The 26,978-nt window shown below is 45.4% G+C and overlaps 1 protein-coding gene and 2 pseudogenes across 15 annotated transcripts; all 3 read left to right on the forward strand.

Annotated features, from left to right (window-relative positions):
• The first annotated feature begins 4,112 nt into the window (after positions 1-4,112).
• On the forward strand, positions 4,113-5,393 carry LOC134479833 (nucleolar RNA helicase 2-like; annotated as a pseudogene).
• A 64-nt stretch (positions 5,394-5,457) lies between these two features.
• Positions 5,458-25,209, forward strand: Smokl7 (sperm motility kinase like 7). Of its 15 annotated transcripts, none has more exons than XR_010053593.1 (13): positions 5,458-8,489; positions 12,325-15,016; positions 15,155-15,295; positions 15,555-15,772; positions 16,001-16,129; positions 16,217-16,331; positions 17,148-17,301; positions 18,586-18,623; positions 19,248-19,541; positions 19,858-20,065; positions 20,137-20,339; positions 24,353-24,537; positions 24,701-25,209. XR_010053593.1 is itself a non-coding variant. In XM_039080485.2 (2 exons), the coding sequence occupies exon 1, from the start codon at positions 7,008-7,010 to the stop codon at positions 8,484-8,486; it is 1,479 nt and encodes a 492-aa protein (XP_038936413.1). In that variant the 5' UTR covers positions 5,458-7,007; the 3' UTR covers positions 8,487-8,489; positions 10,729-11,028. The 15 variants fall into 15 exon arrangements, 1 of the variants encoding a protein (XP_038936413.1); XR_010053588.1 differs by having other exon boundaries at positions 19,248-19,416; XR_010053594.1 differs by lacking the exon at positions 15,555-15,772 and having other exon boundaries at positions 12,325-14,715; positions 14,817-15,016.
• On the forward strand, positions 5,464-6,114 carry LOC134479835 (nucleolar RNA helicase 2-like; annotated as a pseudogene).
• Positions 25,210-26,978: the final 1,769 nt, after the last annotated feature.

The raw sequence follows: 26,978 nt of genomic DNA on the forward strand, positions 1-26,978 counted from the left end.
TGGTGTCTCTGGCTTGCACTCTAGGGTCTCTCGTAATTTTAGTAGCATTTCTCTTACATAGTCATGGTTATTTTAAACCCTTTTGAGCAGTCTCCAGTAATCAGGTACTACTTCTAAACTCACATCTTTTAACCATTTTTAGATTCTTTTCCAAGATCTGAGGAAATAGCAAACAACAGCAAATTTTCCTACTAGGTCCCATGAATTCTACCATGAGCTTGGCAAACACTGTCGAGGGCCTCATGGTCCTAGTAAGTGTTGGTACCTAACCAGTTTAGAAGGAAATAGGTCTGGAGAAAGGTGTAGGTATATTTTTGAGCTTGACTTTCTTGTCTAAAACAAGACAGCAACCAAATAATAATAACTGGGAACCAGAGCTCACCATAGAGGAGGGACAAAGGTCAGATTTATAGAGTGGGGCTGAAAACACAGATACTGGTTTTGTTTTTCATGAGTGGTATGAGCAATCCAAAATTACCAGTGCCCTGAAAGAGGGGCAAATATTTAGTCAGCTGTGTTCAGTGCAGGTGTGAGTTGTCTTGCACAAGAAAGCTGCTCCTCAACACAGGAAAAGTGGTCAGTGCAGCTGGGTTATCTTAGTCACCAGATTCCAAAGCACTGGGACCATTAGTTGGCTACCTGACTCCAAAACAAGGACACTGTATTTCAGACGTGCTCTGGAGGTTTTCATGCTAAAAAAGAGACAACATAAGCATGCTCTCCAGTAAAACTCCCATGAGGCATGTCAGACACTGCCCAACATTGCCTGGCACTGCCACCTGTTGCCCATTCAGTGGTGTGGACAAGAAAAAGACACCCTCCTCTGCCCTTGTACCTCACCACCTATGGCATGCATGACACTTGACTCTGGTGTGACTAGAACAGGAGAGCAGCCCCTGTCATTCACCTGCTAGAACACTCAGGAGTTCAGGTCCTTAACCTTGCTTGGGCAGCACAATAGATCTAGCCCTGGATAAATGGGCTGTGTATGAAAAGGCCCCAAGGGTTCTGTCTCTTGTCTGCTAGGCAGTGGTGAGGATGATGGAGAAACCCCTCTCCCCTTATTCATCATGATGTCTGTGGCAGGCAGGAGAGCTGGCCCTGTGCTCATGTGTAACAGACCTGGCCATGTCCTCACTCGCTGCAATACTCAAGAGACAGGAACTGGCGCTTCACCTGAAGAGTAGGGTGTCACTGGCCATGTTTTCAGGGACTACAAGTTAAGCAGTCTCCTTGAAGGGTGCTAAAGCCATCAGCCTGACAAGATACTTCTCAGGCACAAATCCAGGACTTTTAATTGACACCAATATCTAGCTATTGGTGAACTTCTGGAGTGCATGCAGGGCCAGTTTTATAGATCTAAAAGTCCAGAATGTCTATGATACAGATAACCACCATGACAACAAAATGTCTGAGAAGAGGTCCATTGAAATTCCAGTGTTGATAGAGTAGCTGAAGCCTCATACCACACCAAACAACCACCATAATGAAAATTTGCAGATGAGAAGGTGTGAATGCCATGGTGACATAGTATAGCTTCCACAACAATCATTTTCCACTATTATTGGGGAAGATGGCATGGGGTAAGTACGGACAGGAGAGGAGAGGAGAGGGAGATAGTGAGATTGTGTCTTGTGAAGGGAAATATATACACACACACAAACACACACACACACACACACACACACACACACACAGAGAGAGAGAGAGAGAGAGAGAGAGAGAGAGAGAGAGAGAGAGCACACTGACAAGTGAGCAGGCGAAATTGAATAATGTTAAGCACTAGAAAGATCTTTAAAGCCAAAGTGGTAGTTAACTAGTCAATGTCTGAGAAATGGCGGTGTTGTTTGAAATACAAACTCACAGTGATTGTCAGCGTATGCATGAGAGTAAGCAAGCTCGTACCAGAGGGAATCTTATGAACAAGGAAGTGGGGATAAGGACTGGAAATCCAACTACAAAGTGAGAGACCATTGGCACTTGACAGCTGCTGGGAGAGGGAAAGGCTGTTTTTGATGCCAAACCCTGAGAGGTCAATGATTCTCCAACTCACACTTCATGACTGAGATTAGTTGGGTAACAAAAACTGGACCTGATCGAGAGATATGAAGGTAAAGGGAGAGGAGGAGGGAGGGGGAAAGGGAAGGGGAGGCAGAGGAGGAGCAAAACAGGGAAGGGAGGGAGAGGGAGAGGTTGAAGAAGAGGAGGAGGATCAGAGGGGATGAAAAGGAGAGTGAGACTGGTCTTCAGTCTGGACAAACCAACCTCTGTTGACTAGTTTTGTTCTTGATGCTTCCCTAGGACACTTTCAGAGGCACAGTGCCATTACCTATACTCAGCTGGAGCCCTGTTTTCTACATCTTCTGACTCCTGGATCCCCAAGGGCTGTGACTGATAGGGCACACATGGGATTAATAGGGGACTAAGGGGCATTTGAGGACTCCCATCACTGAAGAAGGGTTCATCGTTTCTCAGAACTGCATTCACGGCTGTGATTTAATAGAGCTCGTTGATGACAGGTTGAGTGTTTTCAGCTTTGCAGTGTGCCTAGCATTATGTCTTCATCTGCATCATGACTGTGATCCATATGTAATGTCTCACTAGGAAATATTTGATTGCAGAAGAAGGAAACCACACTAGCTGTGTGTAATTCTTGTTCCCAGTGGTTCAGCTTTTATCCATACTTAGAGGATCAGAACTTGTAAGATGCTCAACCACAGGTGCAGAGACCATCACACCCAGTTAGCACAGTGTCTGGTAGGGGAATCCACCTAGAGATGTAGATTCACAGGTCACCTCCACCACTGAGGCTCTAGTCAGGACCCGGAGCTGATTTACCTTAGATTCAGTTGAAGGAGATGGGGGAGGGGACAAAAATCACTGGAAGAGTCTGTGGTCTGAAAGACTTGCTTTCTCTGAAAAGTGTGGCAGGCATTGGTAATACTTATGTGACTTGGAAAGGAGAGTAGACACATGACTAATGGAATGACTCTAGAGCTGATAGGGAATTCTGTGACTTCCATTTCTCCTTCTGTGAGAAAATAATGAAGCCTTAAATAATGAATAACTTAAGGAATGGTTTGTCCTGGCTCAGATATAATGATGATATAGTATCTCAAGGTGGGAAAAGCAGGGTATTAGCAGAAAAAGCAACTGATTTCCCTGTGTTCATGGTCAGGAATCCCAGGCAGCAGATGCTTGAGAATCTTGTTGCTTTCCCAGTTTGATGCAGCTGGAAATAAACCCCAAGGAAATGTTCCAAAAATCATGCAGGGTGGACCTTATGTTCCTTAGAGAAAAACATCTCAAAAACACAGATACTTGCCCAAATGTTTGCACCTAAGCGCCTGTCACAGTCACCAAGAAGGTTGATTTCTGGGAAGCTAAGGAGCCCATAGAAAGAAGTACTTTACGTTCAGAAAGTTTATTGTTTGATCAAGACAAATGCTGACCAAAAAAGGAGCTGGGAGGACACAGAGCACAGAGCTTGGAAATTGCGTGTGTTTGTTTGTACTTGCATGGCAAATGGAGGGGCACTATTGGAGGTGTGTGCTTGTTGGAATACGTGTGTCACTGTATGCGTGTGTTTGGAGATTCTCCTCCTATCTGTCTGGAAGGAGTTTTCCGTTTGCCTTTGGAGCATGATGTACAACACTCAGCGCCTCAACTGCGCTGCCTGTCTAGAAGTTGCCTAACTTCCCACCATAATGATTTGGACGGAAACTCACAACCATTGAGCCAGCCACAAGAAAATATTGTACATGACAAGGCAGTAATATATTACCTTTGTCATGGCGTGTTTTTACAGTAGTAGAAATTCTAACAGAAATTGCAGGGGAAGTAAGCATCATCTCTTTCCAAGGGAAGAAATTATTGAGAGATGCAGAGTGGATCACAAGTAGAAGGCTGCTGTGTCGCTCTCTCTCCTTTGCACACAGTTGAAGGACTGTCAGACCTGCATAGCTCACACTGAAAAATACCAGGAAACTCTCCAGTGCATCCAAGTAGGGAGAAGACAGGGCTGAGGAGAGCAAGGAGATGCTGCCAATGCAAGCAGGAGGAAAAGTAGAAAGGAGAAGCCAAAATCGAAGACAAAAGAAGCAACGAAAGGAATGGAAAAGACTTGTTCCTCCAAAGCAAAAGCAGTGAAAGAGAAAGGGCCTTCTGAAGTTGATGTGTGTTCTGCTAAATCCAACAAGGCCAAGAAGGAGGATGAGCCTCAAGACCACAATGCTTGTAAAAGCAAAACATCCCAGAAGAAAAGGAGTCCCTTGAGAAGAAAACAGCCAATGGGAAAAAAATAAAACAGAGACAAAAACCAGGAAGTTTCTGAAGCAGAGGCAGACATGCCCAAGCCCAAGGAGAAGAAAGGGAAAGAAGTTAATGAGACATGGGAGAGAAGAGCCCAGGCTCAAGAATGTCCTCTCCCATTCCGAACCAAACTCCAACTCCAGGGATGCTCCTGGGGAAGAAAATAGTAATGAGATAGAAAAGGAAATACTCATGGAGAAGAAAGGATTCTCTCTAATTTTCCCATACGCGAAGAGACTGTCAAGCTTCTCAAAGCTCAAAGCTTGAGGGGTGAACTACCCGTTTTTTCTAAAAGCCAAGACATTCCATCATGTATACAGTGAGACAGACTTCATTGCCCAGGCATGGACAGTAAGCAGGAAGACCTTCTCCTTTGCCATCCCTTTGACTGGGTAACTTAAAGGTGGACTTCAAGAGAGGAAGAGAGGCCAAGCCAATCAGATACTAGTGCTGCACCTACAAGAGAATTAGCAAATCAAATGAGCAAAGACTTCAGTGACATCAATAAAAGTATCAGTGTTTTTTATGGTGAAACTCCCTATGGTGGTCAACAAGAACAAGTGCAGAGTGGGATTGATATCCTGGTTGGGACCCCAGCTCGTATTGAGGATCACTTGTGGAATGGCAAGCTAGATCTCACCAACCTTTAACATGTTGTCCTAGATGAAGATGACCAGATGTTAGATATTGGTTTGAAGATCAAGTGGAAGAAATTTTATGTATAGCATACAAGAACAATTCTGAAGGCAACCCGCAAACATTGCTTTTTCTCTGTAATCTGCTCTCATTGAGTATTTAATGTTGCTAAGAAATACACAAAACCAACATATGAACTGGTGGACCTGATTGGAAAAAGACTCAGAAATCAGCCTTAACTGTGGAGCACAGGAGACAGAGAGGACAGTGGTGAGTGGGGATGTGTTCCGAGGCTACAGTGGTCATCAAGGGGACATGTTCAACTTCTGTGAAACCAAGAACAGTGGCAGGAGCTGTCACAAAAAACATGCATAAAGCAGGAATGCCCAGTCCTTACATGGGGACATTCTGCAGAAGCAAAAGGAAATCACCCTGAAAGGTGCTGAAATGGCAATTTTGTGGGTTTACTGGCTGCAAGTGGGTTAGACATCCTGAGGGTGACCTGGTTGTTCATAGATGTACACCAATGGAAATGGAGTCTTTGATCTTTCAAGAAGAAGAGGCAGAGCTGGAAGGATAGGGGTTTGAACTGCTTTTACCAAAGAAGAGTACCAGTTACCCCAGGTGGAGTGGAAACCCAGCACTAAATTTGAGTGGATAGGTCTTCTTTCTGAAACAAATAATGAAAGCCTACAGCAAAGATGCCATCAGACTATTGGACACTGTGTCCCCACTGCTGTTGGCCATTTCAAGCGGTCAGCTGAGACGCTGACTGAGGAGAAAGGAGCTGTAGAGACCTTGGCAGCTGCTCTATCTCCACAGATCAGGGGCCACATCGGTCGACCAGTGCTCCCTGATCCACTGCCCAGCAGCCTTTGAGACCGTGATACTGCAGTGCTTTGTTGAGATGTCCAACTGAGCTATGCTTCGAAGGAACTCGAGGAGTAGCTAGGCAAGAGCATCGATGCCAAAATGAAGGGGATGGTCTTCCTCAAAGGAAAACCAGGAGTTTGTTTTGATGTCTGCACTGAAGCAGACACAGAAACACAGGTGAAGTGGCATGGTTGGAGATGCTGGCAGCTCACCATGGCCACTGAGGAGCCAGAGTTGAAAGGACCCCCAGAAAGATATCAAGGGGGCAGGGGCAGCAGATGGCAGCCATGGTGATTTCATGGGACAGCAGGGTGGAAGCAGGAACTTCCTGGATCAGGGCAGGGACAGCAAGGAGGAAGTAGAAACTTCCGAGGACAATGACCAAGAGGTGACAACAAAAGGTACCAGATCCACAATCAAAGGCCAGAAGTGGAGTTTATAGTAAAGTATTTGGTCAATGAGTAGAGCCAAGAAGAAACTCTTCACAATGGGCACCCCAGGGTCCCTCCTGCTCTCAAAGTCCCCAGTGCTTCATTCCTTTTAGATGATTTACCAGCTCCCCTTCCTTGCAGAGAGGTTTCTGACCTGTCTGAGTAACCGTCATTCTGTCTTCCTTTTGGAAAGAAATAGGAATGGATGGATGAATGAGTGAATGAATGAATGAATGCATAATGTGAGGACGACAAAGTAATCGATCTGATATTGGGCCCTCAATGCACTTCCCAGGTGCTGCTCCTCTAACTGGAGTCTCAGGAGCCAATAGAGCAGCTGGGGAGGTGATCAAATCTCTCTCAGGTTGCAGCTTTAATGCACTTCCCTGTGCAGCACAGTACTGCCTGTAATTGCTAAACAGTAAATATCTGTCTCTTTGATCTGCTGAAGAAGAAGCTCAGAGAGGCTAGTTTCCTTTTCACAAGAATGGAAAGTTCCCTGAGGCCCAGAGTTGGGACAGCCACTATGGTTTACAGCCTTGTCTGTTTGGTACATTTCATGCTGTGACCTCACAAAGAACCACTTGGATGTAAGAATGAGTGTCCTCTGTATAAGACAGTGGACCAGCCTGTTGAATTTGTCCATAAGGACCGGGGAGCCGGTTAATGTTGACCTGTGGGACTCCTTGATAGCTGTGTATTTTGTTAGTTGACGGGTTATTGTACCTCACAACTTGTGTTCACCAGATCACAGGGATGGACATCACTTCTATTAAGAAGACTTTGGGCAGTCAGTATAGGGTGGTTTTCTTTCTTGGACAGGGTTCATATGGCAGGGTGAGATTGGCCTGGCACCGGAGAACGCAGGCCCTGGTTGCCATCAAAACGGTAGAGATCTGTAAGAAGACCATCAGGGCAATCCTGTCCGAAATGACCACTTTGGAGTTACTGCACCATCCAAATATAATTTCCCTCTTCCAGATCCTGGTTACAGCGAACCAGATTCATTTTATTTTACAATATGCTCCAGGAGGCAACTTAGTAGAACTAATAAATGAGGAGGGCCCGCTGCCAGAAGAAAAGGCGAAGAAAATGTTCGGACAGATCGTATCTGCGATAAGATATTGCCATAGTCTGGACATTGTCCATCGTGACATCAAGCCACAGAATATACTGATAGATGGAGAGGGCAATGTTAAGCTGATCGACTTTGGCCTGGCAATCAAATGCAGACCTGGTACATTACTGAGTAGGCACTGTGGAACCAGGGGCTTTAATGCCCCTGAACTGGTATTACAGCAGCCATATGATGGCAAGAGTTCTGATGTGTGGAGTTTGGGCGTACTCCTATATTTCATCACCACTGGCTACTTTCCCTTCAGAGGAAACACCATCAATGAGATTGAGCAAAAGATTACAACGGGGACCTATACCATTCCACATCACCTGTCTGGGCAACTCGAAAACCTGATACATCAAATCCTCACGGTTTCCCCAGAGATGAGGCCCTCTATAGAGGAAATTGAAAATCACCCATGGATCAAGAAATGCGAGTTTAAAATCCCGACAATGACTGACCCAGATTACAAAATTATAGAAATGCTCTGTGCGATGGGGTATAATGCCAATGACATCTTGGAATCCCTCCAAAAGAAAAGATACGATGAACCAATGGGGGCATATTTGAGCTTAAAAGATCATGTAAGCAAAGGGTATGATCTTGGATATATCACTTCAGCCAAGCCTGGGGATCCGTGCCCTCCGCCACCCCCATCACCAGCACATCCCTCTGTCTTTGTCCTTCCTCTCAGGAGAAGGGCCAGTGAACCCATCTTTGGCCACCACAGACCTCCCTCAAGAGAACAGAATCCTCTTGACCTGATTCTATCAGGACTCAAGATGAGCAGGTGTGTCTCCATGCCTCCCATTTCGGTATACTATCCTAAGAAGGAGAGAAGCACTTCTACCCGTGCCCTCCACTCAACACCTGTGGCCTCCCCATGTGTCTACAACAACATGTCGGGAGTTGAAATAATCCTGCCACCTAAGCAGGACATTGAGATGAATACGTCATCTCCCCCTCAGACGATGGGATGGTTTAAGAGACTCCGCAAAGGAATCAGAGACTGCATTTCAAGACTTTGCTGCCTCCCTCGGGCTCCAAAGAAAAAACCCCAGCATAGATCCTCCAAGAGAGTGGCCCCCCTGAAAAAGGCAGCAAGCAGTACCATATAAAAGGTAAGCTAATGTGGGAGGGTGCACCTCCACTCTGAATTTTATTTTCTCTGTCTTTATTCATGTATTCTCACTGGAAATATCAGAGAGTATACATGGGGTCTCTTGGGTTAGGGAGAAGTATGTCTACTCCAGCTGGATAAAACCCTGCTCATTTCCGTACCATCTGAGGAAGAAATATTTTTGGAGAATGCCTAGGTGGTGTCTGATGTAAACGAACTAGCTATAATCAGCAAGTGATTGTGGGTACAGCCAGTCTGAAAGGGGGCATATTAGCCTGTTCTCTATGGGGAACATATTCAGATAGAGACTATGCTTAGGGACCTAGTGCCTGGCAGAGTGACAGTGGTCAAAGTACTAAGGGGCCACCTCCATGTCTCCCTACAATTGAACTGGACAGGCAGAGTGTACTGAGTCCTGTGAGGTCTGACAATGCTGCTTGAATGAATACATTGGGATTCAGCTGTGGATACCCAGTTCTTATGTATCCTGCATGCAGCAGAGAGGGGTCAGTGTCACCAGAAGTTCCAATCTGGCATTCAGAGACTGGTCGTACAGTCGTGCTAGTCTTTCTTACCATCTGCTAACCAGGGCTGAATAGCTGGTAGGGGATCTTCCTTGCTACAAGGGTCCAGGCAACTAAACCTCAAACTGAATGTCCCGGGACACAGACCTGAGGGCTCCTAGGTTTCTTTTCCTCCCATCATTTGGTATGCTACCAACAAGGAGACCTATGTTCCCTGTGAGTACAGCAAATGCCTGCTCCAGAATTCACAAGGAGCAGAAATGGGAAGTTTCCCTCCATAGCTCTGTTCTTACTGCTTTTGCTAGGCATTCAGTGCAAGTGCTGGCTTGGTCAGCTCCTGGTCAGGCCACTGGGCATTCAAAGTGACATCTATTCACGTTCCCACATGTGCTACATACCTAGGACACACCTTCCCAGTATCTCATACAAACCAAGCTCACTGCGGTCTCACTCTAAAGCTCGAATTTCTTTGAAATAGCCATCCCCTTGAGAATCTACTGTGGTAGGCTTGGTGACTGCATGAAGCATACAGCAGCAGACTTGAGGGACATAGGAAGTGGACTTCAGGTGTGAGAGCTTAAGTGCCTCCAGGATGTGATCGTGCACCACATTCCAAAAATGCTCCAGCTTTGGAAAGTCCAGGCTTCTGTCTACCATGTCTGGTGTGAGTCTCAGTTCTGGGCTGAAGGATGCCACACTGAGGTTTAGAGAACAAAACACAGTGCTTCTATCATGGAGATCACTCAGCCTGTGTGACCTGCTCTCCTGTGAGAAGGATAAGAGTAGGCACCCAGCGCATCTCTCTCACTGTGTCCAAGAAAGATGCAAAACTTGTGAGTGAACCTCAAAGCGGCTAAGCCTGGGAAACTAGAAGGGTTGCTCCCTAAGCATTTGCCATCTTTCTGACACTCAGTCCTCTTCCACATCTGAAGAGCCTGGAGCTGGGACTCTCCTCATTTGTCAGAGGTTAGCCTCATGACATATGTCCCTGCATTTCCATGGGATTTTGGCTCCATGGGGTGTGGGCTCTTCGTCATGGTTAGGGTTCAGTGTCCTAGCCATCCAGCTTGATCTTTGCATTCTGGGCGGAGCCTGTTCAAGTTCTTCTCCTACAGCATCTGTGTGTCCAGTTCATTGCTAGAGTTAAGTCTTCTTTCATAGGCCTCACGTCATTCTTTCCTAACTGGAACAAGTCTTCCAGTGTCAAAATGAGATCTGAGATTCAATCCTGTGCTCTAGGTTTACTCTGTGTCATGCTATGATCAGTTATCCAGTCAGAAGTCATTGAATAAAAACGTGCTCTGTCCCAAGCCTTCACTCACTGCTGAGTCCAGGGATCTTTAGGCCTGACGACCTATCTGTCCCCAAGCAGCAGACAACCTGGCAGAGTACAGGAAAATCAGGAAGACAAAAATGATGGTGTAGTTCTGCATGAAAACAACTAACTTTGTAAGAGACCAAAGAGCATGCATGGTAGTCCAGGGCATCAGAAGAGACACTTTTGTGAGAGTTACAGCAGGAGAGACCCTGGAAGAAACTAATAGAAGGCGCAGAGGGCCATGGAGGAAGCTGTGTGACATACAGCCAGCATCAATCTCTGTATATGATGCATATGACGGTGTCTTTTTCTGATAGTGCGGTGTTTTGAGTCACTTAAGAATAAACTGCAAGTTTCTCCTTTAGGTGAAAACTCCTGAAATTCCTCTTGACTTTCAGGCTCTCACAGTCTTGAAGGTCCACACATGGAAAAGACCTGAGGGGTGCACTCTCCTGAGTCCTGAGGATTGGAAAGGACAAGATAGTGAAGAGAACAGTGGGAAAGAACAGAGTCAAATAGAAATGGGGCTCATGGTGGCATCCCAGAGTCTAGAGGCCCCAACCTTCCTTCACATGCACCTGTAGGTGTTTCAAACTCAGTGGTGGTTCTAAGTAAAAAGTGTCACCAGGTACATCTATGGATGTGTGTGTGTGTGTGTGTGTGTGTGTGTGTGTGTGTGTGTGTGCGCGCGCGCGCACCCTTCCTATCCAAATCAAAGGCTCCATAACCTCGAGACAACATTTTCAGTGTTACAGGAATATCTTTCTACTCTAAAGTATAGCTGAAAAGCAGCCCAGCTATACTGACTTGGCTTTTTCTCTCATGTTTCACCATCTATCCCTGGTCTTCTTAGATTACTCCAGCTGAGAATTTTCAATAAGTTAGGAAGCTACTATGAGTCTTCTGGGATTAGGCTGCCCTAAGCTGGAGCCACAGTCCAACAAGTGTTCACCAAATGTTTTTGTCTTCATTGCTGCCAGGAACAGAGAGCAGTGGGTCTTGCTTGGCTGTGGAGGAAACTGTTGTGTAATTTAAAACTGATGTATGTAACTATTATGAGGGAAGTCATAGTAACTGAAAGTAGGTATTTAGAGGCAGAAACAAGAATAGAGGTCATGACCTGTGCTCTTTACTGGCTTCTTCACAATGATTTCCTTGACTTCTTTCCTATTGCCAGATGAGCTACCATCCATAACTTCCCTAAACACTTAGTTATTAATCATGAAAATGTACTATAAATGCAGTGGACAATCTGACAGTGGCATAATGTAAACAAACATTTAAATCTCAAATGGCCTAAAGTTGACCAAATTTCCAGGAAAGTGTCCAACCCATGTGGGGAGGGGCAATCCCTTTCTTGCATGCCAGTCACGTCAGGGTGTGCACTTGTCCTGTCACTTGGATCTGTGGAAAACTTGAATTTGTCTTTTGTCACACTTTCACTCAGGTATCTATTAGGTGTCTCAGCCACTCACCATCTCCTCATCAATTCTATCCTCCATTTGTTTAAGTTCTAGGATTTGTAGCTGCTGTGTTTATCTGCAGATGATGGTCAATAGAGTCCCTCTGGAACCTAAATTCAGACAGCACATAGAGTGTCTGCACTCTCTGTATCCCAGAGTCAGCATGAGACAAAGCTCAACAACACATGTGGACTCTTCCCTCTCACCCTAAAGGACATGCTGATCCATTAGCTTCCTGATACACAACATGCTGACATCCAGCAGTCAATGGCCTTAGCAGTTCTTAATGGCCACTGGCCCTCTCAAATGCAGTCTTTAGTCATTCAGGAAAAGGGAAAGGATCCATAACGTCTCCATTCTCTGTACTTGCTCTAGTGTCCTTCCCTCCTGAGTGCTTTCACAGTTCCCCTAGTTATAATCTACAAAGGGAGGTCTCATTCAGTCGGAGGTTCTGAGAAAGGATGATTCTGCCATTGTCCTGGGCACCTGGGTTTAAGTCCCCCTCACAACTAATTTCTTTCCCTCCTTCAGCTTCCCTCCTGCAGATAATGGTGCATTTGAGGCCAGGACATTCATGGATTCCTGAGTACAAGGAAAGTGGCTCATTGTTGCTAAGGATCCCAACTCAAATTAGCAACACTGGACTGCAAACACAAACTAAAATCCTCCTACCTGAGCAAGGTATGCAGAAAAAATGAGAGACTGCTGTTTTCAGGGACAAGTGTCCATATGGAATCTATAGTGATGATCTATGCCTGGCAGAGGAACAATGGTCAACTATCTAATGGGCCCCCTCAAAGTCTCCCTGCATCTCAGAAGAACACCAATGTCCAGAGCTCTGTGATTCCTGTATCACTGTGGAGCATCTGCCAAGAATGGACACCAGCATCAGTAGACCAGGGAGAGACTGGTTCCCACACTTTAGTTCTGCACGCCCAAACAGTAAAACAACATCCTATCCCCTAATGAGGTATGTACATAATGATAGAGGATTCTCCACACAAACTTGATTTACAAGAACAGGGCCTCTTTGGTAGCCACCCAAACCATCTGAAATCAGGCAAGAAGACGTGAGCAGTAGCCTTCGATCCCTGTACCTCAAGACCAAATAACACTCATTCTGATAGGATACATGAGCTGGTCCTCGTTTATCTTCATTCCCCAATTCCTTCTATCTCCTATCCGCATGAAGACCTTTCCTTCCCATGCTCTGATCTGAATCTTGTTCCGCAATTCATGGAACACATGTGAAAAGTCCATCTGAACCTCCATGTCCTCATTTGTCTGTATGGACCTTCAGGATGGACAGTCTCTGGAAGATCCTGTGACAGCTGCAGGATGGGCTGAGCAGCTGTGTTTGTCCATATCTACGGCAGAAGCACTTGAGCCAATAGACTACCTAACAGTGCCATCCTGCCCTTAACAATGAAGTGAGGATTCCCCTGTCTCCATGTGAACCAACCTGCCTACCTCAACACTGTGCTAATGTCGCTGCGGGAACACTAAGGACATGAGGACTATGAGAGTAGGATGCTGGGTGCAAAAAACCATGAGTTCCCTTTAATACTGACTAAGATGCTCAGGCCTCAAAGGAGGTGGACTGCAAGGGTGAGAGCTGAGGGTTCCTTCTGGATATGAGTCAACACCAGCATGCAGGAATCCACCAGGATTGGACAGACGATGCATCTGACCGGAAGAGGGGAGTAGTAAGTTTCTGGCATGCACGGAAAGATCCCTCACTCTGTGTAATTACCCAGGAAATGAAATAGTCTTGTCCATGTGGACATTGGTGCCCAAATGAGAAAAATAGTGTATATATCCTGACCACTTAAAAGTCATGCTTTTTCTGAGAGAACCTCTGAGCTCGAAAGACTGTGAAATAGGATGTCTGCCTGTACCAGAATCTTTCCTGAGTGGAGAATTTTATCAGGAAGAAAGAGGCCCAGAGCATGTACATATGTTGAACTCTTGAAGGGCACCCAGTTTGAAAGAGAACATCAAAGGCCTGAATCACTGTGAAACATGCTGTCTGCAAGTACTAGAACACTTCCTGAGAGCAAGGGACACTGCCAAACCACTAGAGGCCAAAAGTTATGATGGATAAAGAGACAGGAGTTCTGGTGACCTGTAACCACATCAGGAGCCCCAAGGGTCACCTCCTGCTAAACCAAACATAACCTTTATCAGCGAAGGTCACTCCTGAGAAACCCTGTTGAGAAACCCTGCAGACAGGAAAGCCAAGGAGGCCTCCTCCTTCCCATTGTCATTGTCTTTTAAGGGAGCTTGAACAGGTTAGCTCCTACAGACTTCTTAAACTGCCTGGAACACTCTGCTAATTCTGTTTCCTGTACTCTTCAACTGAGTCAAGAGAAGAAAACAGATATTTGGAACTCTGATCCAATCAAATTAATATTCTGGTGATCAGAAGCCAAGACTGTACAGAGATTTCTGAGGCCTCTCCAGGAATTCTGTCCAGAATCCAGCTCTGGAGGACTTCAGTGTGCGAGAATGTGAGTACGTTGGATGGACTCTGGGGTCTAAGGAATGAAGTTTGTCCTCATTAGGACAAAAAGATACAAGCGGAACGCCCGAGTACATATAGAACACAGGGTGCCATGATGTGGAGCCCGAAGACAAGGGAGGCTGCTGAACACTCTAATGCCTGTATGAGTGAATTTCGACATGAACAGTGTAGCTGGATCTGTTTGCCTTCAGTTCAAGCTGCAATGTTGTCACCATCTCCTCTTAAAGCCCATGTATCCTTGACAAGGTTGTTCTGCCCTTCAAGCTCATATGATGGTTGTGCATGTAGGAGACCTAGCCTTCTGTCACCAAGGAAACAGAAAGCAGAGGATGAATGCGACCGTGGGAGGCTGCAGGCAAAAGTGATGCGGGGCCAAAAATGTACCTGGAAGCTACATGGTACAATCCCTGAGGCCCTGTTCAGACCTTCATTCTATTCTGGTGTCTTCCTAGTGACAGCCCTGCTAGCGAATGACAACTTCTCCCTGACTCTTCCCCAGCCTTGCTTCCCAGTCCTGAGACTTGAAGAGCACAGAGGAGGGCCTCTGTAGGTCAGTCACTGGCTCTGGACCATTGACCACTACCACTGCTTTTACTTGGGATGGTGTTCAAATTGTGGGATGTCTGAGAAAGCTGGGTTCCACGTTTTGCTATGCAACCTGTTCCTCACATCCTGGACTTTGCCGGCTCCAGTCCTCAGGTACTATCATGGAAGCCATTACTCTCTCCACAGTCCTGTCATTCTTACCCCCAAGGAGTAAGGATGTAGATTCACTCTAGATGTGAGTACAGCTTGTAAACTGTCTATGTGAATTGGTGTCATCTGTCCTTTTGTCAGTTGCCATTCAGTAAGCATTGTGACGTGTAAGGCTCTCAGGAGAAGCCAGATCCCAGTGGCATTAGTGTGACAAACAAGCTGTGCCCAAGTTGCTGACACTCTGGCAGAGTCCAGGACATCCAGGAAGACAGAGGTGGTGAGGTAAGTCTGCATCAAAACAGGTAAAAACAGTAATAAAACTGTCAGTTCCCATCCTTGTACAGGTTGTTGGGAAACACTGTCCCTGAGAAGACAGCTCTGTCGAACTGAGCCTGGAGAGAAAAAAGGCATGAGAAGGAAGGCAATGGCAGCCATGTGACAGGCAGCCATCATGAATGACTGGACCTGACGAGTGTCTGTGATACTGTGATAGATATTTATGGACACCCTAAAAGGAAATTTATTGTGTTTCATCTCTTAGTGAAATGATGTTCTCCACGCAGAGCACAGACCCTGGGAGTGTTGGGTATTGCTACCTGCCAAAGGCCTGAAGTGTGCACTACTGCTGTGCTGGTGGTGGGATTGTCAGAAGATGAGGAGGCCATCCTGATAGAGACAGTGTAGGAATCCCAGAAACAACAGCCCATGTTGCTGCATGTGGCTAACCATCGTTGATTTTGCATGTCAGTTTCTAAGCCGGTAAGGAGTGCAGATAAAAACTGTCACCAGAGGTAATCCTGAACCTTGGTTGTACACCAGCACTGTAGTTGGCTTTATCTCCCATGCAGACACTCAGTCTCCCTCAGCACACCCTCTTACTGTCCAGGAATTTTCTTACCTCTACAAATACCACACTGGGTTGTTACAGGTCGAATGACCTAGCCGAATCCTCTGTTCTCTTACATTCTGTCCCTGTCCTCTTTTTAGATATCACCAACTATGACTCTGACATCCAATGAAGCAGTCGAGGGCCATGATGCTTTTCTGACTGAAGCAACACAGCCTGAAGCCCAAATCCCGAGGCTGTGCACCAAAGTCTTTCCCTGTTTGTCACTGGTGAGCAGAGTCTGACCTGAAAGTCTGGACCTGATCTCTCAGTGAAGGCAAAACCACTTGACCTCTGATTTTGAACTGCAATTGTAGGTACTGCTGCTATTGATTTAAAAATCTAGTTCAATATGGGAAAAATACACTTTACAATCTCCTGGAACATTCTGTCTCAGAGAGGACCGTGTCTACACTTCAAAGGAAAGACCAGGTGAGGAAGATGGGGAGGTCCCATGTGGATTTCTCACTATGTGATTGATCTCAACCCACTTCCCAAAGTTCCTTTAGTTACAGCATCAAATTAGTAGGCCTAGCATGAATAGAGCCCTGAAGTGCTGATAGAGACTGAGGGCTCCCTGGGTGGCGTGTCCCATGAACAGACCCTTCAGGATCTTTGGTGTGGGCAGATTTCTCCTCACTCTTTGAACATCATAGGTTATGAATGCTCTCCCTGAACACTCCGATATTCACTGGTCAGTTTGCAGTCCTGCCTAGCACTTCAGGAAAGTTCTCCCACTCTGATTGACTTCTGGGATCCAGCTTCCTTTTCTATAGAGGGTGCTTAGTGCTGTAAAACAGGAATCTGACTAACACAGTGTGTTGAATAGCTGGTCTTCTGTGATGCCTAGAAGCAGCACAAGATGGGGCCACTGGACACAGTCATCCCTGTATCCTTCAGCACCATAGAATTTGTGATTAGTTATCAGCACAGAAAACCACTTTTCTTTGATTAAATCTTTTCTGATTCTTTTCTAAATACTAGAACTAAATACTCAATACCAGAACTGACCTGATTGTGTAGGAACATGGGAATATCCTCTAATGTTCTACCATATACACACACCCTCTGCTGTCCTCTACTTCTGGGCACTTGATCCCTGTGACTGTCTTCCTGGGATGCTCACCCTCTCGTCTATTTACACATCTTCTCTCCAGAGTCTCAGTACAGTGTCATTATGTGAAGAAGTAGTGGGGACGCTGTCCTTATCATCCCATGGTATTCCATACTCTCAATTGTCCCTTGCAGATCCTGGTGCTTTCCCACAAGAAGTTGCTCAATGTGGCTACCAGGCAGGACAAACATAAGCCTGTGTCTGCAGACAGGAGGGCACCAACAATGTGTCAAGCAACCTCATTTGCATCGTCACAAGCATCTGCAGTGTGGATATATGATCAACATGGTATGGCCCCTCCCTTCCCTGGTTGCCACCATCAGGTGTCGTATAGGTCATCCATTTCAGTGCCAAGATTTAGAATTCCTCTGCTGGTTGGGGCTTGGGAAAGGTCCAAGTGCAAATGTGATGGTGTTTTGTGTTTTTGGTTATTCCTTAAATGTGGGAAATCTGTGTATCCAACTGTTGCAGAGTGCCTTCTTCTCTTGCTCTTCCCCCATGCTTTAGGAAGGATGCTGCTCACTAATTGTCTCTCAGCGACATGGTGGCACACGGGAAGCAATGAGCTTAGTATCAGAATGCCTCTTGACATTATTGGTACTTCCTAGAAGGTCATTAGTGGAGAGATGTTCAGAGTTCTGACAACTCCTCTCTGCTGTCATCTGACATATGACAGGCACTGACAGAGTCTCTCTAACCTTTGAAAGGACACCCTGAATGCGGTTCTTAGAATATGAATGGAGATCAGACATTCATAGGGAGAGAAGCCATGCCCACCTGGTCCCACCGAGCAGGAGTTGGGAGCTACCGTTTGATAAATTTGACTGACTAAGAGAACCACCAGATAACTTCCACTGTTGTCTGAGTTGTTGTTTTTAAGTGTCAGTGTGATTATCTGAAACAAAATATTCTTAGTTTCATTTCAATCCAGTGACTTAACACTTCCTGGTATACTGCATTAGCACAGTGTAGCCAAGGCACTACAAAGGGGCTACCCATGTTCTATCCACAGGCAGGAGTGTAGAGAAATTAATGCATGCATGTAGGCTTGCTTGCTAGTGCTCATCTAAAGGCCTCTGCTCTTATGAAGTCTTTCCCTAAGCCTAGGGAATGGCACTGCTAAAGTTCTTGTTACTTCCCATGTCATTTAAGATCATGAAATTGATTCTCTACAGACTTGCTCACAGGAGAACATCATCTAGAGAATTCCTTTGTGAAGAGTCTCCCTCCAGGTCACGTTTCCTGTACTAATTGACAGTTATAAATAAAGATCATAAATTTCTCCCAGTGGCCACCTCGCCGCTCAACATTGAAAACTGTCAGACTTGTGACTAGAGGCTTTAGCTTCTCATTTTACCTAGGGTCAAAGCTGACATCTTGTAGAGTGTCCTTTCTGGCCCTCTCAGTTTCTCCCCATATGATACCTGATAGTGTTTCCATTCAGCCATCAGCTCAACACTATGATGTATGTACTGTGTCATTGACTAGTACTTTCTAGGCAGAGATAAAAATTTCACAGCAGACTTGTTGGCCTTCAGGTTGATCTTTTTCTTTTTCTGTTTCCTCTGCCAGGTCGTTTGACAGTTGTGGAGCCCCTCCCACCAATAAAGGTTAGCAACTTGTTGGGCTTTCATGGCATTTATGGCAGCTAGATTGTGCTTCTTATAGTAAGTCCAAATCAGTGCTACTAGGTATGTATGATGCTTATAAACCTTACCCTAATTTAAACAGATGGTGTGGGCACTGAGAACATGTAGCCCTGCAAAGCATTTTAAATTATTTACATATTTTCTCATTTACCTATTCACTCTCCCCTACATCCTGTCTGTAGTCTGTCTCTTCTCTCTCTTCTCTGGTTTTTATATCTTTTGTTCCGTCTTTTTCTCATTCTTGGCATCAGTTTCTGACTCTCTCCGTTCTCTTTTTTCCTGCCTAGCTGCCTCTTTGTCTATCTCTCTCTCCCTTGCTCTATCTCTGTCTCTCTTTCTCTTTCTCTCTCTTCCTCTCCCTCTCCCTACCCCCTCTCTATCTCTCTCTCCCTCCCCCCCCCTCTCTCTCTCTCTCTCTCTCTGTGTGTGTGTGTGTGTGTGTGTGTGTGTGTGAATGCATGTGGGGGCAGGTAGCATGTATATTTCCTGGAGAGCCTGTGGAGGTCAAAGTTTAACTCAAGTGAGGTCTTTCTCAGACTCATAAAGGACCTAGTAACTGAACTCTACTACCTATTATTGGAAAAGCTTTTGTAGGTGAAGAACCCGAAGGATCTGAGGCTGTGCCAGTACATGCTGGAGAAATACTTGACTGGACTCGGGAGTAGGAGCCTAGGCATTGGCCCACAGATGTGCTGTTCTCCTTTGGATACCCGTCGCAACAACACAATCTTCTCTGTCTACTGGAGTTGTCTTGGTTGTAGATTTGGAGATCCTCAATCTCTCAGCTTAGTTCTCTAATGTTAAGTCATATCGACTCTTAGCATAGTACTTTATTTGCCACTGTTCTTTCTACCTTAATTTTTCCAGAATTTTCTATGGGTAAGTTATTCCATCTATAACACTTTATGATGTGTAAGCCCACACGAGGGTACCCAGAGCCCATACACAATGTACTCTTATTTACCTGAGAAGTCCAAGCCAGTAACCCCAATCTTAACTCAGTGGTGAGAAGGAACTTAAAACTTAGAACAGGACTTGTTTTCATTCCTTTCTTGTTAGTATCATTCACAACTTCTGTAGAAGTTGGGAGTCCAGAAAGCAAAGGGTGGGGTTTTCTCACATGATCTTGACCCATGTTGGGTTTTCTGTCTTCCATCTCCACCTTTAACATTTAATATACCACATCTCTCCAAAGGTCATGCCTATTCTAGTGTGCTGCACTCAGTGACGAAGTTGGAGCAAGTGTCAAAAGAGTGAAGGCCAAGCTCTGACTGTGACAGAGAGTTTGAGATGGACAAATGATGCTTTGAAAAACACGTGACTTCTCGCTGGGACCTCCATCTCCTGTAAATAACCAACAACCTGTTCAAGGATCAATGTGCCTCTGACATGAGGACAACAAGGTAGAAGGGAGTCCTCAGAAGGAAACGGGTCTGAGGGCTAACACCGTAATGCTTCCAACTCTGTCTTCTAGGCATCACTAACAAATCTATATAGTCCTACCTCCCAGAAGATGAGTGAAGGTGTTACAGTTAGGATGATTGTTGACATGAGGCTCTCAGAGGTTCACCACAAATCGGAAGGACAAGATTGAGATTGCCATTCATATGGTCTTTCCATAGTCTCCCCTTGCAATCAGAATTGACCATCACTATGGACCTCATCTATTAGATGCAGGTAAGATGATCATCTTAGGAAACCTAGTCTTTGCTGCTGAGATACTGGGATTCCAAACAACTCTGAGAGGAGAGGGTACAAAGTGGAGCTCAGTCCTGCCTCTCATACCACACATAGCTGATGTCCTGAGGTTCTGTTCTCAGGAGGCATGGAGGACATGTATCTATTTCATGTAAAAAGAAACTGTTACGAACAGTCTGAGGTCCCTGTAATTAGAGCTGAGTCTTTGATTGTACCACATCTTAAGCAAGTGAGGTTGGAAACATTGTTGCAAATGACAAGAGCCACCACTCTCCCTGCAACTGTTGTAAGGGATGTTCCCTGTACATCTTTATCCTATGTGATGCAGGTGTGAGTTAGATACTCTGACTAGAATAACAACTCAATGATTCTAAATTATTGATATATGGAAGGACAGGGTATTGGTTGTGTCTTGGTAAATGTACCCATGTCTGTCCATGACTGAGTTAAGTAATACACCGTGTCCTTGTGTGAAGGGGAAACCAAGGCCCTTCTGAGGTCTCTCCTGACAGTGACTGCCCCAACAACAGTGAAACTCATCAAGTCTCACAGGAAAGGGCCACATTTGAGTCCCTGCTTGACAGGCCACAGACTCAGGATCTTTCCTTCCCTCCTGGCTTATTTTGAAAACAGTCTCCTCCCCAGACACAGCCATTTCAGTCATTCTCACAGCCATCACTTTGACACAGTCTCGATATCTTCCAACTCATACCACCCTCTTTGTGTAACAGGGAAAGTTCTTGGTCATGCCCAGTGTCCTAACAATTCTAGAGTAAGCCTGCTTTACTGCACATTTAGACTTGTCACAGCAGGCTTCGTTCTTGTGTAACATGGGCAGATGTCGGCCATGCCCAGTGTCCTAACAACGCTAGAATGAGCCCACTTCACTTCAACTAGGCCTGTCACAGCAGGCTGTACTGTGAGCCGTGTGGACATCTTCTTCCTTCTGTATGGTTTCCATGTATAGTAGACAAGGGAATGATATCTCAGGATATCCCTCCACCATGTAAGTCTTCACAGCTTCTCCATCATGTCCTTGGCCTTTTGAGGTGAGCCAAAGCAGCAATTCCATCCATTGCAAAAGGCAGTAACTCACACCCCATTCTTTCCAGACATGGCCCAGATCTCACCTCCAAACTATTTAGAGCACTTAATCCATCTCTCAATTCTCTGAGGTCCAGATTATGAGCTGGCACTTGAAGGGAATGCAGAGGTGACAGATCCTCTCATGATGATCCTCAGAGAATTTAGCTATTAAGACCAAAATAGAGGGAGACCATGACTGCAAGCTGACCTTTGTGAGCAACATATCCTCTCGGGACATGAAGCAATGACATTGGGATGTCTCTAAAGGGGCAACGCCCCATACTCTTCATAGCAGAGGCTTCTGTCTATTTAAAACTCGGGGGAGAGGTGGGCTCCTTCTCCTATAGAGGTGAGCAGGGTTGTCAATTTCTTCTGTCCCAAGACGGATCCGTGGATCACATATCTGATTCTTTCTGGTCCCTGGAAATCCCAGGATCCTCTGAGTTTAACATAGGCAGCCACTGGGATACAGGTCAGTGTGGTCTCTAATGTTGCTGTGCCTCCATTTGCTGACATTGTGGTTACACTGCAACCATGCTCTCTGGGTTCACAGAATGCTACGCTGTACTCTAAGCTTTCCCAATCTCAAGGGTGGACTCAATCTGGCTTGGTACTACCACTTTTTTTGGAGGTTGCATCCTGAAATGCCATGTGCTCTTCATAATGCCATTAAATGCTTTTACTATTGTTTGGTACATATGAGCATTCATGAAAATCAACACAAAACTCTACATACAAGATGTATTCAAAAACAGTAAATGCTGTTTTTCTAAGCCATTATACTCCTGAACCACTGCTCCATCCCTATGAGTTATCAAACCCCCAAGATTGGCTCTGTCGCATCTGGCCAGTGTTTCCTGGGGATGTCTCCTCCTGGTTCCTAGCAATGACCCTGCTGCTTTAGGCAGGCAGACTATGTCCTTTTTCTCAGATGGTTGTTGTGAAGGCCCTCTCACTTGTATTGTCTGATGTGCAGTCAGTATAACATAGCTTGCAAGAAGCAGTTGAAAAGACCACTTGTAATGTGTCATGGGCTTAATTGTTAAGGAAACTCGTAGACATGAGACCGACGTGAGTAAAGAAAAAAAAACTGTGAAATTCTATCAAATTCCCAGTGATGTGTTCAAATGTGTGATGCTCAAGATGGTGCTTAAAATTTGGAGAACTCATTTGTTAGTGTGGAGCCTAAATAGTCCTTTTTAAAAGGCTAGGCTCAGGCATAGCCAGGCAGAGTCCAAACAGTTGTTCTCCAGTACTGAAAGACAAATCTACTAAAAGCCTTTGGCATTCCCAGAACTGTGTAAAGACAGATGGTCCTACTGGATGTCACAAATGATCCTTTAATTTAGGTAACTGTCATCTTTTAGGGTTTTATCACCTAATCTGTCATGTGTCCTTGCTGTCTCTAAGACTATGTCATGTTCCCTTCTTTGAAGTACCAGCCTTCCCATAATCTGGAACATTACAAAGTTTGGATGATGTTGCAATGAGGGGTTGGCTGGCATATGCCCTAAATAGAAGCTGATTGAGTTGTGGGGATTTCCTGAGTTCAAGGTACCTGAGTAGAGTGAGGCAGGACAAGTACCCACAGTCTGGAATCTGGTCAAGCTTTATATGTACACTGCTCTACTGTGGGTGGCAGTACAGAACGAGAACTGGACGCTTAGCTGGCTTGCTCCTCACTACTCTCTCACAGGTTTTCATCTTGGACCACACTGATTCTGATCAAGGCACAGTCTAGTGTGTTATAAGTTTCTCTCTATGGGTTGGTTGATGAGTTAGGATTCTCAACGGATACTGTTTTGTAGACCATTGTGTGCCTCCATTTTGAGCCATGCCTTTGGCATCACCAAGTCATGTGATCCCTCCAGACTTCTTCCCAACATTTATCATCATGTATAAACCTTCCATCCATCTCTGAGAATTCATTTTCCAGAAAGTAGATCATTGTTGGATGGCAATGACATCTTTGGGCCCTCATAAGCCAATCCTGGTGGAGGATAGAGATCTGTCCGTCATTGGAGGAAAGAGTCTCTTCTGGTTCGTGATGAGCAGATTCCAGGCGACTTTTATCAAATGTACTAAGTTGATCTAGACCCTTTGTTTGTTAAGTAAGTGCTCAGAAAGTTTATTTTACCCTCCTCACCCACATTTGCACAAAAGGCGTAAGAAGTCTATAGAAGTCTTTTGGGTCATTAGAGCCCTGCTTGCGTCTTTAGCAAGGTACTGCTCTGCGAAGAAAACTCTGGACAGTGGCATATCTGCAATGTGTCCCTACATCTTCACGATGCTCCTATGAGACCAGGAAAAAGAGAGAGCACACAATCACATTAAAATATAAACTCTGTTGTATGACTGTTGGGCTGTGCACAGTAGAGTGGTCATTCTTCAGAAATACCATTTGAACATTTTTCAGCTATGGAGAAAAACCCTTTGGCCATCATCTTCACCTCTGGATGTGTTTATATTTGTGTCACAGAACTTGAGCTTTTGAGTCTCCAGGGGGAATCTTGGTTATGTTACTGCAGGATGTGCAGTGGGTCTCCTTGACTGACTTCTGTACATTGATAGCACAGGTGATGCTTTCTATAACTCGGCGTAGGTCCCTGAAGGTGTAGTTGTGTCTCTCTCCCTCAGTACCCAGGATCTTCATGTTCTCTGTGCTCACCCCATTCTCAAAGTTTTGTAAAACTTGATCCCCAGTGATGGTCTGTCCACAAGTGACCAGGCATTTGATGTGTACTTGAGGACACCCCTGACAGGTTGCTTCCAGTTTTTACCCCATTGTAGGGAGGAGAACAAAGACCTGGAGATGTCATGTTGTTCCATAGTACAGGCCATACAGAAGAAAACTGGGCAACCAATAGCAGAATTTCTGAGTGCTCAAACCCTGTCATTTTCTACAGGATGTCTAGCAAGCCTCTGGACAGGCAGCATGGCAGAAATCAACTCTTTCCAAAAAAAAACAAAAAAAAAAAAGGCTGCTGATGACACAGTGGATAGAGCACACACAAGCTCCCTGTCGGACTCCCTCAGCTCCTGCATGTCTCCTTGGCTAACATTTCAGAGCTTCTGATCCTTCAGACATCAGGTTAGAGGGACAGGAATGGCAATGAGGGTTTTCTTATTCATTGGTAGAGTGGTAGAATGTCTGGTATGTTCAAAAACCATTGGGAAAGAGCTGGGAACATATCTTCTGAAAAAAATATTCCCTCCATTTACACAATCTCCTTCCTTTTGTTCTCCACATTCAGCTTCTTGATACTGAAGAGATTGTTCTACCTGATGAGCCCAGGCCTAGAAGATGGACTACATCCAAGAAGCCTGGCCCATCTAAGGCCAAGTCACATCTTTAAGAAATATTTGAAAGCATGTGTGCACAGGATAAAGGTGCAAGGACCAAAGTCTCCTCAGACTTTCCAGCATTCAGAGGTTCTGACAGACTCAGGTCAAAGGTTACGTCTGAAGCCTAGATCATGAAGAAGGCCCCACTCCACAGGAGAAGCCTGTGGCTGATGCTGTTGCAACCAGGACTATGATTGTGAAACTTGTGTCTGTGGATAACAGATTCACGAATCTTGTGCCCAGGTATCCACAGGCCTTTTTTCATACATTCCTTGGTATAACTTTGCAAGTCCTGACTTTGGAAGAGTTGGGTCCTTATGCTATCTCACTTGACATATAGTCCAAGAAAGATTTTTACCCCTTGAAGGGGCTGGAAATAGACTGGACTCACAGTTACCATTAAAACTGAAGTTCTGTCCTTTGTGGTTATTGGCCCTTTTAAAACTTGTTTGACTGGGAACAAGGCTCAGAGCCTGATATTTCCAAGATTCACCCCTACAAATTCAGATACCCACAGCTCAAAGCAGTACAGATACCACTCAGAAATGAATCCAAGGACAAGGTGTCTGACATGAGAATCTTACAGATTTATTTAAAGGTCCAGGACTCACCAACACTACACCTACGTGGAATCATTCAGGGATTCCAACATTAGAATTTGGGAGCTGCCATTCACAGAAATGACCCATGGGAGACTCTTACTGATATATAATGTCCTCCATGACCCACAGTGCTGTGACTGCCATGCTCTCTGTCAAACTCCATAGGAGGTCACCATTAGTAGAATACTAGTGCAGGGCAGCAGAGCAGTACAGTGGCCATAGGGTGGTGTCATGGGTGGTTCCAGGAGATATTGACATGACACCACCCTCTACATCTAGAATTAAAGGAAGAGGAACACGGGAGGGAGTGTGTGATTGTATTCTTGGCCCAAAGCCGCCTAGGTGTCAGCTATCAGTCTGGAAGGGCACATCTGCCTCTGTATGGAGGATTCAGGTCAGGAATGTGACCGGGAACAAAGGGTCAATGCTCACAAGAGGAAAGTGCTTTACATGACATCTTGCACTACACCAGAACAGCCACAAGATAGCTTGTCCTTATAGGAACTGGCACACCAAGGGCATAGGGGAAATCTCTGGAATATACAGGATAGGTTGAGTACCACACAGGATGGCTGACAAGCCAGCAGAAGTATAGGACACACTGAGATCAAGTGCCAGGTATCATGAGCTATGTATGTAGCTACACAGCTGGCCTGATGGGCTTTCTTGCTCTGAAGCAGAACCAAAGCATGGCCTGCCTCAGCCTCTACCTGTACCTTGGCTCTAGCTGCTTCTTTCTCTTGCAACTCACAGCATCATGAAACAACTGCCTTGGTTCCCGAAATCACATGGTCTTTGTTCACGTTAAAGGTAGAGCATGCAAGAATGTATTCTCCTCCTACCTATGTGCTGGACTAGGGACAGGAGACCAGATCCCTAGGCCTGGACTTCTGACCATTCCCATAGTGTATCAGGGAAATATTTAACCTTGGATTTCCTGCTCTTAGAGGCCAAAATTAACCTGTCAGTCCGGGAGTCTTATCAAGAATGGTACTCTGGGATTCATCTAAGCCAGGCCTCTTACTCAACCCTTCTGCTGCCTATTTCCTGGTGCTAAGCATGGACCTCAAAGTCACCCTAAGCTTGCATGCTGAGTTCACACCCTGAGATGCACTTAAGACTGACCTGAGAGTTGCTCAAGAGGACCACACGGGTTACACCACAAAGAAAAGTCTATCAAAGCTGACATAGGCCAGGAATTTGGTTCCTGACTCGACAGTGCTTGTCCAGTGAGTGTTTTACACATTATATGGATCCCCAGGACCAGAGCCAGAGTTACAACGTCAGGGGCAGGATATAGTGTGCAATTAATAGCCAACAGAATCTTCGGTAGCAAGCTAAGAACCTGCAGAGAAACCTCAAACCCAGCCTGCTGGATGGTGCCAAGATCCAGTAAGGAACACTTCCTAAGAGAAAACTCTTCCTGGGAGAATTGCAGCCCAGTAAATGGATGCTCTCACGATTCTCGGTGAAATAACTCATGGACCTTTTTCCTTGTGAACAGGGAACTTCAAAACATCATGGGGTGAGGTGAGGTGAGATACAGGGAAGAAGGCTGCCCTTTGGCTCAATCTGAGAAGTTAGG

This window comes from Rattus norvegicus, chromosome 7 (genome assembly GCF_036323735.1).
Source record: "Rattus norvegicus strain BN/NHsdMcwi chromosome 7, GRCr8, whole genome shotgun sequence".
Taxonomy (NCBI): domain Eukaryota; kingdom Metazoa; phylum Chordata; class Mammalia; order Rodentia; family Muridae; genus Rattus; species Rattus norvegicus.